At 37.8% G+C, this 13,059-nt stretch overlaps 1 protein-coding gene across 2 annotated transcripts in view; it reads left to right on the top strand.

Annotated features, from left to right (window-relative positions):
* Nucleotides 1–13,059, top strand: part of LOC129722825 (lysosome membrane protein 2) — a 159,726-nt gene that overhangs the window by 79,822 nt on the left and 66,845 nt on the right. For both annotated transcript variants that reach the window (XM_055676611.1, XM_055676610.1), the window contains one exon: nt 9,444–9,770. In XM_055676611.1, the coding sequence (XP_055532586.1) occupies nt 9,638–9,770 (133 nt within the window). In that variant the 5' untranslated portion in view covers nt 9,444–9,637. The remainder of the gene's footprint in view (nt 1–9,443; nt 9,771–13,059) is intronic.

Raw genomic sequence — 13,059 nt, forward strand, 5'->3', positions numbered from 1 at the left:
CTTCTGAGGTCCAGCAGTCTGTTGCCACCACCACAGGACACGGTCCGTGCGAAACCAAATCGAGCGGAGATAAGGTTTCAATAAAATATTTTCGCCGACAGTTATTAGCGGATTCCCTGCCGAGGGAATGAGTTGAACTTCACACCGCGCTGTCGCCGCCTACCGGCACCGGACTCATCGGAAACCGGTTCCTTTGCTCGTTTCCACCTTCTTTCACCAGTTTGCTGATCGCGCCGATCGGATCCTGCGCTGACCTTTGCCAATTTATCTTCGCTTGGGTAAGAAAAGGGCGGAATGGTATGCTTGCAACTTTACGAGAAGAAAATAAAAGAAATGGAATTATGCTTGCGTTACGGGCTCGACAGTTAGCTTGTACAGTTGCGTACTTCAGTGCCAACCTCACCGCGGTTGGGTTTCAAGTTTGCTGCTGACGAAATTGATTTAGAGTGTTGTATCATAATCGGACCGATTTTTCATATGCGAGATTGCTCCGTTTTTTAATGAAAAATTGCCCCAGATGTTTACCAGTAAGATCAAACAACTTCTTCTTATGATATTCAAAGAATTTCAATTCAATTATGTTTCCTTAAAAGCTAAAAAGTTCAAGAAAATATTTCACTACTGCGCTTACATTAGATGCCATCCCATGTTTTCAAGCATTTATTTATACGAAGAATGAAGTACACTAAGGTCGCTTTTTACGCGGGTTTTTTACGCGGCTTTTTTTACGCGGATTCCGGAATTTACGCGGTTTTTTTTACGCGGATTCCGGAATTTACGCGTTTTTTTTTTACGCGGGTTCCGGAATTTAAGCGGTTTTTTTACGCGGATTCGGGAATTTACGCGTTTTTTTTTACGCGGATTCCGGAATTTACGCGGTTTTTTTACGCGGATTCCGGAATTTACGCGTTTTTTTTTTACGCGGCACGTATCCCCCGCGTAAAAAGCGACTTTAGTGTATATTTTTCAAAGCAACATTTAATTCATACAAGAAGACTTCTTGTGTGAAATGTTGCCTTCAAGGTTGGAATTATTGATGTAATGCGATGCCATGTTTTGTATCAGTTTACTTCTGGGATTTCACCTCTTCACATTGCCTGCGCTTGATTTAGAAATGGATTTCACGTTCAAAAGCTGTTATGCTTGCAAATTAGAATAAAACAATTTAAGCTTGTAAAAATGGATTATCTAACTTGTTACATAGCCGTTTTTGAAAATTCCAAAAACTGTTAAAATGGCGGTTATTTCAGCAAAAAAAAATTTTTTTCATGAAAAATCGCTAATTAAAAAACCAATAAAACATTTTAAAAATCAGATATCGAAAAACGGGTATGTAACAAGTAAGATAATCCATTTTTACATGCTAGAAAAAAAATTCAGCCAAATGTGTTCAGTAGATGCTGAGAAAACTTACCACCGGTTGAAAAAACATGGTTTCGTGAGAAACGCTGTCAACAGCGTAATAATCACTTAAATATAATCTACGATATGCAAATTACATCTTCAAATATACCTTAATCGATTGCCAAAATATCCGAACACTTCACCTTTCAATAAACATCAAAAAAATATCACGAAAATTCATTATTTTTACACTTTTCAAAGTAGGATCCTGCGTTAACACATATAAAAATCATATTTTCGAATGAGTGCTTGAGATATATCTATAGCTATAGCTATTATCGAGGCTTCATTACGCGTAGATTTCGAAGTGATGCTAAAATAGATCATTTTTAAGATGAATAATGAACTAATGTAACACTGAAAACGTAGAAGGTTGGTTCCAAAACACAACCGCATAACCGACGTAAAACTACGCACACCAATAACAAATATATTGTTCAGCGTGCTTCATTAAAGAGTCATAGTAAAGAAAACCTTCGTTGAATACACGTTACTGTATGAGAATGATACAACACTTTGCTCGTTTTGTGCTAAGGGTATGAAATATATGGCTGTGATCGGGTTCAGTGGTTGTGAAAAATTCTATATATATGTCAACCTATTTCAACTGGGCATCATCCCTTATCGTCATGATGGCATCAATCCCCTTTCTTCGCATGTGCTGTTGGGGTGCTATCGGCTTCAAATTCGCACATAAAAATACGATACCACTGACTAAACAGAATGAGAAAACCTTTACTTTCAAAGTCTAGCGCTCGAGATCTTTCGAAAAAATTATTGATCTTCAATTGCTTGTTTATTTGCCTTGAGAAGGGCAGTTTGCTGTTCAAGTTTTGATTTACTGATCGCATTCTTCGTGCTGCCGCGACAGTCGAAATGGTCACGGTAGAACCACTTTTCACTGCGATAATCGTCTTCTTCTTCCTCTGACGCTACCAAGGCTCGCTGTCTGAATACATTCTTAAACAAAAATGTCAAAAGAGTATCGCCATCATGACGTTATTTACCTCAAACGTATTTTGACATTTTTTCTAGAAATGAGAATTACGCACGTTGAGTACGTGTATTCTGGAAATTATTTATATCATTGATCTTGTAATAATATTTTTCAACATAAATGAACGAAGTAGACAGAAATAGGCCGAAATAACATCGCTAAACGATTGACAGTGTGCATCTCTTTGATACGCGAATGTCGTTTGACTATCCTTTTCTTTCTGTGAGCTGAGCGGCGATGGTTTGGTTGTTTTACATTTACGAGCGAAAGCCGACTGTGACGCACGCTAGGGAAGCGAGATCAAATGAAAATGGTGACCGTTAACAAGCCTGCTCTGGCAACACACAGTGAAAAGAACCGCGCTGCTGCAGAGACATGTAACAAAGCGGATTAGTGATTTGTTTGAGCCGAAAGCAAATTCGGAAAGCCAGCTGATACTGTTGCAACCAGCTGCTAAAACTTGCGCAATTCACCGTTGGTACTGACGCAATCCACTGCTGCCACTATTAATGCAGGGCCATACGGCCTACTCATCTTCCACATAAGGCGGATGTTATACAGAAATCGATGCGGTGCGACAACGTGATCAACATCATCATTTCACATTATTGTTATTATTTCCTACATGAGAAGTGACGCGTAACTAATTTTACTAATTTTACCATAAACATTCTTTTATAGCCGAAGGGTGCTATGAAATAGGCTCCGCCTTTTTGTTAAGTTTCACCCATTCTCTCAAAATCTTTAGAGGAAAGATTTTACAATTCGCTTTTAATTTTAGTTGCGGCTTGGAACCTCTAGCGATTTTTGCATCATGTTGAAACTGAGCAGCTGGGAGACGACAAAATTCTGTTAATACTGATTGATTGAATCGACTTCAAATTTTTACGGTAAAGTCGAATTAACCACCTTTGTTAAGGTGTTCTTACAGGGCAGTGTTCGATCCAACATTGGATTTGCTGATCGCAATCTTTGTGCGGCTCTGACAGCGAAATGTGGTAAAATGTTCCCACGTCTTGACATTCCCACGCCTAAAATGTAGCCTAGATCCTTACGATTCTGGTACTTAATTCACAGACTATGAAATCTTATTTTACAGAACCGCTAGACCTTCTTTTTCATTAACACAACAAGTCAAGTGCTTACTGCACTTGGTTCCTTGTTGTGTTCCCAATATCAAATATCAACTTTCTACATTTGAGCTTGTTTCTTTTCCGCTTTGCAAAGAATGCAGACCTGGAACAAGCACACCACTCGAACAGCAACAATATAGCCAGATGGCCCAGTTCTGTTTGTTTTGTTTTACGGCGACCTTCTTCGCACCAATGTCGCTGTTGTCATGATGCGCGTGCGAAAGGGGCGTACGTTATGGAGTTTACCAACACCTATGCGTGTTGCGCGTGATTGGTAAACTCAGCTCATGACGATAACCTAACTATGTATACATTATATACTTGATTCCGTTGAATATAATTCTTGTGTAGAGTTAAGTAGAATTAAAGTTCCTGAAACAAAAGTTGGAAAAATAAAGAACAGTCTTAAACCAGACACCAATGTATGAACTTCAGAAAGAGAAGAGTATCACAGTCCAGCAGTTATCCATTTCAATCACAGTCGAACAATCTATTTCAGGAGGAATAATTGAATACTGACAAAACACACACTAGAAAATACCGCGCTGCTGCTGAGACATGTGACCAACAAGACAAGTGATTTGTTTAGGCCGAAAGCAAATTCAGAAAACCAGCTGATATTGGCGCTACCCGCTGCTGCTACTGCCGCAATCCTCTACGCTGCGGCTAACTAGGTTTATTTTTTAGGAAAAACTAGTAAGCGACTAATCAGAGGACGTAATTTTTGTTTCAACAACGCTTCAGTAGTACAAACTTTCGCATAATCAAACCAAATTTTTCTACATTTGGGCGAATTCGTGTATAAGTTTGCAATCGATTGCAGCAAGAATGTAGGAAATCGGTTAAAAACAAACCGACATATAAGAATTGAAAAAGCAACAAATTTCGTTTCATTTCCGTTAATATATTTCAAATTCACACCCCTATGTGGTAGCACAGAACAGATATGCAACTTCTAAAAAAACTCTGCTGCAAACCCTAGCCCACGCTTTCGCATTCATTTCTTGCTGTTCTATTATACATTGATTTTACAGTGCATCGTTCCAGCAGTTCGCTCCAATAGTTTGAACACGCATAAAAATTTATTTTTGACGTGGGACTACGTCTTTCTTCACTATACTAAGGTACATTCTGTGAAAACTGGATTGAACATGTAACGTTTTTAGTTGGCGGAATGGAAGATTCTAGATGCTAATAGCGCTCAAACAACTGTTCCGATTTCAATAGTTAATATACCGTTGGAAAGCTTAAATATACAAGATTTGTATAACATGATAATTTAAGTTACCATTTTCTTATTACTCCGTGAAAATTGCGGAAAAGTTTGAAGGTCGAATATCCACATACATTTTTCATACGATTGGTATATTTCCCTAACGCAGACTTCAAAAACATAGACGAAATGATAACACGCATTCAGTCATTGGCTAGCAATGCCAGCCAATTGGCATTGCATTCATCACCCAACGTAAGCGACGAAGAAAGAAAGCAGAGATGCTTCCACGTGATTGGTTCTTCCCCCAATCACCCAAGTTTCCTACACTGAGTGACGCTATAAAAGGACATTCCGTGTTGAGAGAAGATCATTCCCTGGTCGACCATCAAGGCGAACAGTTCGATTTCTAGAATACTTTGAAATCACCGATTTCACCTCTTGCTACATTTAATTGAAAACTGGTGTATCGGACACCTTTGTTGCGTTGAGTTTGTTGAAGAGAAACTGAGTGTTAGGCAGGCATTGGACGAGGAAAATATTTGCTATATATGGTACGGATTTTTTGAGCAAAATATGTTTTACACTACAGTAAAAATTTACTGTTTACTTGAGTAGCAAATCTGTTCGCTATTTTTTTTTTTTTATTAAATATATTTGCTATGTCATTACACGGTCCGATTTTTTCCTAAATAAACTTCGCCTCAAATCTAGTTTTCATTAACAGAACAACATTTCAAACCCTTTTGGAGTTTATTTCACCATTGATTGGAGCGTAAGATTCCGAGGAAAAATTTTGGTTGATTACCTTCGTTATTTCGCCATTCGGTGGTTTTCTGTGACCGAGACAAACCGGAGGGAAACGATAAAATACTAAATAATCAGTTCAATACGACTTGAAATAAGTCAGTTGAGTTTTATTAAATTATTTATTTCAGGCACCAGTTTGACGTATTTAATTTTATTGCACTATTGCATAAGAAACTATAGTAAATCTAACAAAATTTCTCGCGAAACTCGGGATCCGGGAATCCCGGAAAAGCTATTTCCCGGGAAATCGTTCCCGGGATTGCAAACCCTACCTAAACGTATTTTGACATTTCTTATAGAAATCAGAATTACGGAAATTACTTATTTCATCGATCTTGTGGTGGTGTTTCTCAGCAAAGCTAGAATTAAATGAACAGAAATAAAATAAAAAAACATTGCCAAACGCATGACAGTGTACATCTCTTCGTTGCGCGAATGTCATTTCACAATCTGTTCTGTGTGCGAAAACCGACGGTCGTTCCATATTTACGAGCCAAAGCACACTAACGAAATGAAAGTATTCTAACTCCAACGCCTCTTTCTACTCCACTCTCACGCTCTACTCTTACTCTAACTCTAAAGTCAGTTACGATCTAATGGAAGGTTTGATCGTTTCCAAGCCTGGTCCGGATCGATGATTTTGGCAAATAAAACTGAATAAAATGTAAGCTTCGAGTTTTATTTATCCTGCCTTGCAAACATGGTATTATAAAAAATTCACGAGAACTTAGTAAAATACAAAACATGAGTTCATTGGTATTAATTGCGTTTCTCAGCAAACTAAGCAACCTTAAGTTAAGTTTTCGATTGGAATTGATGTGTCAATTCAAGGGATTAAATATTCGGCTTGCAGTCTAATGAATTGCGTTGGTTCCTGTCTGCTCATCACCGACGTTTCGATCCTTTTATGGAATCAGGGTCTACAAAGAAGTAGTGAGTAGTTTTCCAATGTCGTATAGTGTAATTATAATTAAATCACTACATTGTTTTCCAAAACCGATCGAAAATTTTTACACTGAATAAAGGGTGAGTTGACAATTATTACGACACTTTAGATTGATTGGTAAATAAGCTATAGTTATCGAAATTAAACCGAATACATTTTAATGAAATGTCGACATTTTTGATTGGAAAATCTTTGTCCAGATATTTCCAGTATATTTTTCAGTTTTATTTCCTTTCTTCACCTCTGCTTTGGTCATTCGAAGTTTCAGTTTCAACATGACCTTAGGTGCTCAGGACAGTTTGATGGGTTCATGTCTTTCGCCACAACATTTACAAAACCATACCTTTTCTACATGGCTCTGGATTAGTGACTCGAAGCCAAATCGTGCCAAAACAACGTTATTTGGTTTTGTTGTCTAAAAAACAACAAAATTCGTTTTTGGAGCACTCAGCTTTGTAATTTTCATCGTTTATGGTGCCTTTGGTCACGAAGTTCGCCTCAAGTGCATATGGCCTACAAAATCAGCTATTTCGAAGTGAATTTTGACAGCTTCTTCCTTCTTGAACAATAATGCACATCAAGCTTGTTTTTATCCGTGAATTATGTCTCTCCTGGTAACTACTTGAAATCCGCTTTGTTGTAAGTCTCTCAATCAATGACGCAACACCGGTATTTTGTTAGCGGATCCGTGTCAAGTTTGTGAGCATGCGTTTTTGGCAAAATTTTGCTAACTTTCGTCACAACTTGGAAAAATATGTTCCTTGTACGTTTCCAATCCGGATCGTTTCTTGTTTTTTTTACTACTTTATTTTTATCTCGACCGGAAACAACATGATAATTACAAAACTGAGCGGATGGATCAACAAACATTCTGAATAATGGTTGGTTGATTTTAGCCAAGTATTGTAAAAATTATCCACTCATTCTTTTGTTAAAAAAAACATTTTTGTATTGTTTTTAAATCCAAAATCATGCAATCCATGCGTTTCTTAAGCTCTTTTGAAGTACTCTTTTCTTCAATGTTAAAACAATTAACGCGCTTAGAACAGTATGTATATAAAAAAATTTTCTCGATCTCTCTTTTTTGTTTTGGTATACATTTTCAGTTCAGTTCCAAATGGCAGCGAAACAAACAGTATTGCGCGAGCGTATTGTACAGTTCTGACTATACTGCTGAAAAATCCGGCAAAAAGTTTATGGAAAATCGTTTCAAATGCGAAAATGCTCTGGTTTCGACTGTGTATAATATGCAGTAACAATCTTAACAAGGAAGGTAGTGGGTACTTCGTTCTTCTTGTCTAAGTCATAGAACTTTTATTGCTTCGAATAAGTTCTTTAACCTAACAAAATTTAAAATTTTCAGCCAAACGACGCCATAGATATATTTTACGCAATGTTTTTTGCGGGCCCCAATAAAACAAACTATCGAGAATCAAATAAAAATATTTCGGCATCAATATTCGTTTCAATGCGATTCTTTCAATTTTGATTATTTTGTCATTCAGGTACTTTTTTTGGTCGTTGGTCAGAGAAGCAGTACTGACAAGAACAAACAGAATTGATGTGTTATATCATTCTGGTTGGTGCTTTTATTCATATTAAAATGCTCAAAAGGCTAATTAAAACTCACTTGGGAAGAGCACGACCTTTGTGTTGTGCAATAAACATTATTTTCGCAACTTTTAGGGTGTCATCAACATATTAAGCGGCCGTCATTTAACAGTCGTAAAACCATTTGTATTGTATACACGTAGTATGAACAAAATATAAACCAGAAGGTAATAATGATTATTAGCGAGAATGTTTATACTGGCTATAACATGATCAGCTTTCGTTTGGAACAGTATCCTCACCTTCTGCCTACGGCCACTTCCACAGAATACACTTCACCAAAACAAGTTTTACTCTTGTACGACCCCCCTTTCCCACCACCTCATATTTCTGTCTCACCACCAGCCAACAGCACCAAGAGAAATGATTTAAACGTCTACACTATCCATTGTAAACATTCTCGCAAGCACCTTTTAGTAAGCAGCCCGGGCGGCGTCTCAGCGTGGACGAATGTATCGATGGATGGATGGATCCACCGAGCGTACCCAAGACCGCGCCGCGTCATCAGCGCACACACCTTACATCTTCATGCGTCAAGCGCCCGTATCATGATGACATGCCAACCTGCCTACAGGGAAGCATTGCTTCACCGAGGCGAGGAGGGCCTAGACCAGGCTTCTACCAAGAAATCGCTAAGAGATACATGTCCGTTTTTTTTACCTACTCTGCCTGATTCAATGTCAACCTCTCGAGCCGCATCCGAACAAAGCAGCATACAATTAGCCAATTTTTCCAATATTGACATTGGATCTGGTGACATACCCAACGATTGTATCTGCTGGCAACGTATCTCCGAGTCGAATGAATATGTTTATGAATAAGTACATATTTCTTAAAGCTATCGTCCTTAGGATAACGTTTTTCATATCCACTCAATGCAGCTTCTGAGTTCTTTAACCGAGCAGCGTAGTTTATTAGCAGTTCATTATCAAACATTTAACCGGACGAAAAAAGATTCAAAACGTGAGAGAAAACAAACACCCACTTTTACCGGCAGCACCTACGACGAAGTGAAAGATGACGATCGTTATACAACTTACCGAATTCGTGCACACTACCACGGCCAACGTCAAAATACACGTTTGTTTTCTCGCTGAAGGATTTCGCTTCAAGTCGATGACACGAACGGGCATAAACAAGCCAGTTGACCGTGAATCGGGGGATGGGCCGCGTTGGTAGTATCGATGTCAAATCATCAATGTCACGACCACAAACTCTGGCAAGATATATTGTGCGAAAAAATCATGGTCCATAGTTTTTGTTCAACAACAATAAAAAAAACCCACGCCAAAGATACTAATTGTTTACGTTATCTTTTCCGCTTTTCAGTTCATTCCGATCGCCACCAGCTGCCACGTTACTACGGCTTTGAAAGCCGACATACCAATAAACGCCTTCTTCATCTACTTCCGGACTGCGGACGGTGTTAGGGAAAATTACGAGCACCAGAACAGGACAACATTGCTGCCCGCTCCTGGACGACGACCACAAAGCTCCCCACCAACACCCCAGGCAACCACGTGATGGGATTGCACAAAAACTATTTCAAAGTGGGACAAAATGCTAGTAATCACCTGTTCGGACTGTCGCCACGTGGCCCCAATGGCCCTACGCCGCTATCGATGCTTATATCGCAGGGAGCGAAATTCAACAGCAGTGAGTATTTGTTGTCTAGTTTTATTTAAGCTTTTATCCCGAGAAACGAGTGAATAAATGTCACTCCAAGTCAGGTGATTTTTCCGTTTAGGAGTTTAAACTAACCACAACGTTATTTGAACGGGAAACTTACGATAGCAGGTGTGTTACTATGCCCACTGAAACCGTAAATTAACACCTGGCCTCTTCGAATCGAATCAACGTCAAGACAGAGAGCGTCTCCTCTCTATAGGGCAAAGAACCTGTGGAAGCTGTCATATTGTGGTTTACCGCATTGTACAGTGCACTGTGCACTTGCTACTGCACCTCAATTCCCAGCTAGGTATCTGACATTGTATTGCAATGCATTTCTCTGTCCTGATGTTCTTCGTCGGCAGCGTTGCCACTAAGTTTTGAATAAAATCTGGCAAAACGAAAATAAAAAGTCTGGCAAAAATCTGTCACTCATTTTTGGATAAAATTCCTGGCAAAATTGAAAGTGATGACCTTTTATTTTTGGTCTCCCCGGGTGTAGGTAGGTAAAGGCCGGGCACGGCCCATCTCGCAGTAATGACCTTTTTGCGAGACGACGTGGATGAAATCTGGCAAATATCTGGCTCATTTACAAATATCTGGCAGATTCTGAGGTTTATCTGTTTGTCTGGTGCGAACACAGAAGTGGCAAAATCCAGATTTATCTGGCACATTGGCACGCTGTTCGTCGGCTAAGCTTGCCACAAGATTCATGCTGAGCTGTGTCGTCTTGGTCTCGGTTAATTAAGGCTTTTGCTGTGCCAGCTTGTGATGGAAAATCTAGGGATCATTCCATCTCAAGTGTGCACAGACGTGTCACCGACGCTCTCAGATTTGGCTCAAAATATGAGAAATTGTTCATATGAGGTTACCACAAGAAAAGCCAAAATTAGTACCTATTGGACCATCCCTCAGTCTGTGAGATCATTCCTTTTTAATGAAAGTGCCATTTTGCGTCGAAACCTTTTTCTTCTTTTACTCATTACCACAAAAGCATAATGCCTAGAAATAAACTGGTACTTTTTTTGTAGAGAATTGATCAAGGAATCAAAAAAAATATTAATTTTTAACAACTGTGTTGTCAATCATGATATCTTTGCATTTGAAAACTTAGATGCATTTTCCAGCAAATACTATCATTGGAAATTTGATCATTTTATGGTATTACTGAGAAAATTTTGCACGAAAAGCACTCAGAGGTTTAATGAGCAAAACTCTAGTTACAACATTTCAATGACATGCAGTCAAATTTTTTCTGATCTACCTATTATTCCTATTCCCATTTTGCTATATTAGAATAATGGACATTCTGAATGATGTAATTTGACAAAATTTTAATAAAATTATGCTTAGATATCCATTATTATTCATCGAGCATAGAACAACAACAATTCACATCAGTTTCATTCAATAGAATAATTAATCGGTTGGATAATCCTGAATTGTTTGACGAGTATTTTACTGATTTTATTGGTTTCCGTGTCTCGTTTCTTAACCCTATACAATAGAATAGTAGTTGCTGGAAAATTCGAGGAAAAATTTTTTGATTTCTTTGATCAGAATCGGGAACATCAAAACTTTGTTTAGTCGGATTGATCATAAATTAAATTTACTGTAGTGTATTTGAGCTAACTTGTCAATCTAAGTGGAACAGATGAAAACATTTAGGGAATAAAGTGTATTACTTAGCAGCATTACTGAGACAAATAAAAGTATTACTGAGCAACAAATGAGTTAAAAATGTTGAAAGTAAAAATTGAAAGTAATCGAAGTAAAATTTTTGTAAAATCGAAGTACGTATAATCGGTAAAGGTATACCTTTTTAAGCGAATCAAAGAAAATTTGACTTTATTTCTTGTAAATGCTGTAACTCTTGTAAATGCTGTAACGCTCATAAAACCTCTGGGTAATAAGTATTTTTCGTGAAAATATTTGCTTAAAATATTCTGGACATTATGCTTTTGTAGCCATAATTTAAAAAATAATTTTATTCACCTCGTTACCCAATAATCAGTTACTCACCTAATTATTTTCTCATTGACTCAATTATTCATTTACTCGTCAACTTACTTATCATCAAATAAGTTACTTGTTCAATCACTCAATTCCACAATTACTAATTAGCCCACTTTCTCAATAGGTAACTCTCCTGCTTTACCTACTCATTACTCACTTTTTTAATTACTCACATTGATATTCACTCACTCTCTCATGTATCCTCCCACATACTCATTACCTGCTTCTATGGCATAGCATAATATATTTGACCCTTCATGTTTTTCCTGCAATTGAGCTTGTTACTTATCACTTACCTACTTACTTACTCACTAACTTACTTACTCACTCTCTTACTTACTCACTTTTATATTTACTCACTTACGCACTTGCTCATCTACTTATATACTCACTTATTGGCTCACTTAGGAGTCATCCACTAATTACAAAAGAACTTTTTCTCAAATTTTACCAGCTTAACCTTCTTCCCCCACAAAACTTATGCAAGAATTTTTTTTCCAAGGAAAAAATGTTGTTTTTTGAAAAAGAAACTTTTTTATACATATCATATTCGTAGAGAATAAAAACAGAACAAGGTAACTAATTCTGTTCATATCATCTAGCTAGAGGTGAAAATTGGGTAAACAAAATAAATAATTATTCAGCTAAGTTGAATTCACTGTTTACCCAGGAATCTCAACTTAAAATATTTCAGCCGATTTTTTTTTTTTTACTTTTTTTTTGTACCGGACACTGTCCCGCTTTTTATCATTTAAAGAAAATCGGCGTAGTGTTGAACGACACCTGCCGGTTCTGCTAATCTGAACCAGAGAGTCCAGAGCATTTGCATTGCTCTTGCGGAGCACTTGCTTCCTCTAGGTACAACTTCTTAGGAAGTTACCTTTTAACTCCATACCAAGTATGGAGCTCTAATCCCAAGCAGGTCATTAGTTTCATCAACTATGTTGTACCTAATTGAGGTACAGGTTTACAACAAAACAGTTCTACTCCATCAATGAGTACGAGCAATCCGTAACCTGTGCACAGCAATCGGGGCCCGCCACAAAAGACAATCAGCAAGAATGTCGCAGTGGCATTTCAGTACCCAGTGCCCTTCAGGCATACAGAGAAAAAAAATTACTTTTTTTGTAGTTTTGTAAGTTTTAATTTGCATTTCGAATTTTTAAGTTTTACGCAAAATTTCTTCGAATCCTCCACTCCCCTTTGGCATTCGTAAGAAACTCGGATAAACCTCCTCTAACCCTAAACTATTACGAAATAT

The sequence above is a fragment of the Wyeomyia smithii genome, chromosome 2 (genome assembly GCF_029784165.1).
Source record: "Wyeomyia smithii strain HCP4-BCI-WySm-NY-G18 chromosome 2, ASM2978416v1, whole genome shotgun sequence".
NCBI classification, from domain to species: domain Eukaryota; kingdom Metazoa; phylum Arthropoda; class Insecta; order Diptera; family Culicidae; genus Wyeomyia; species Wyeomyia smithii.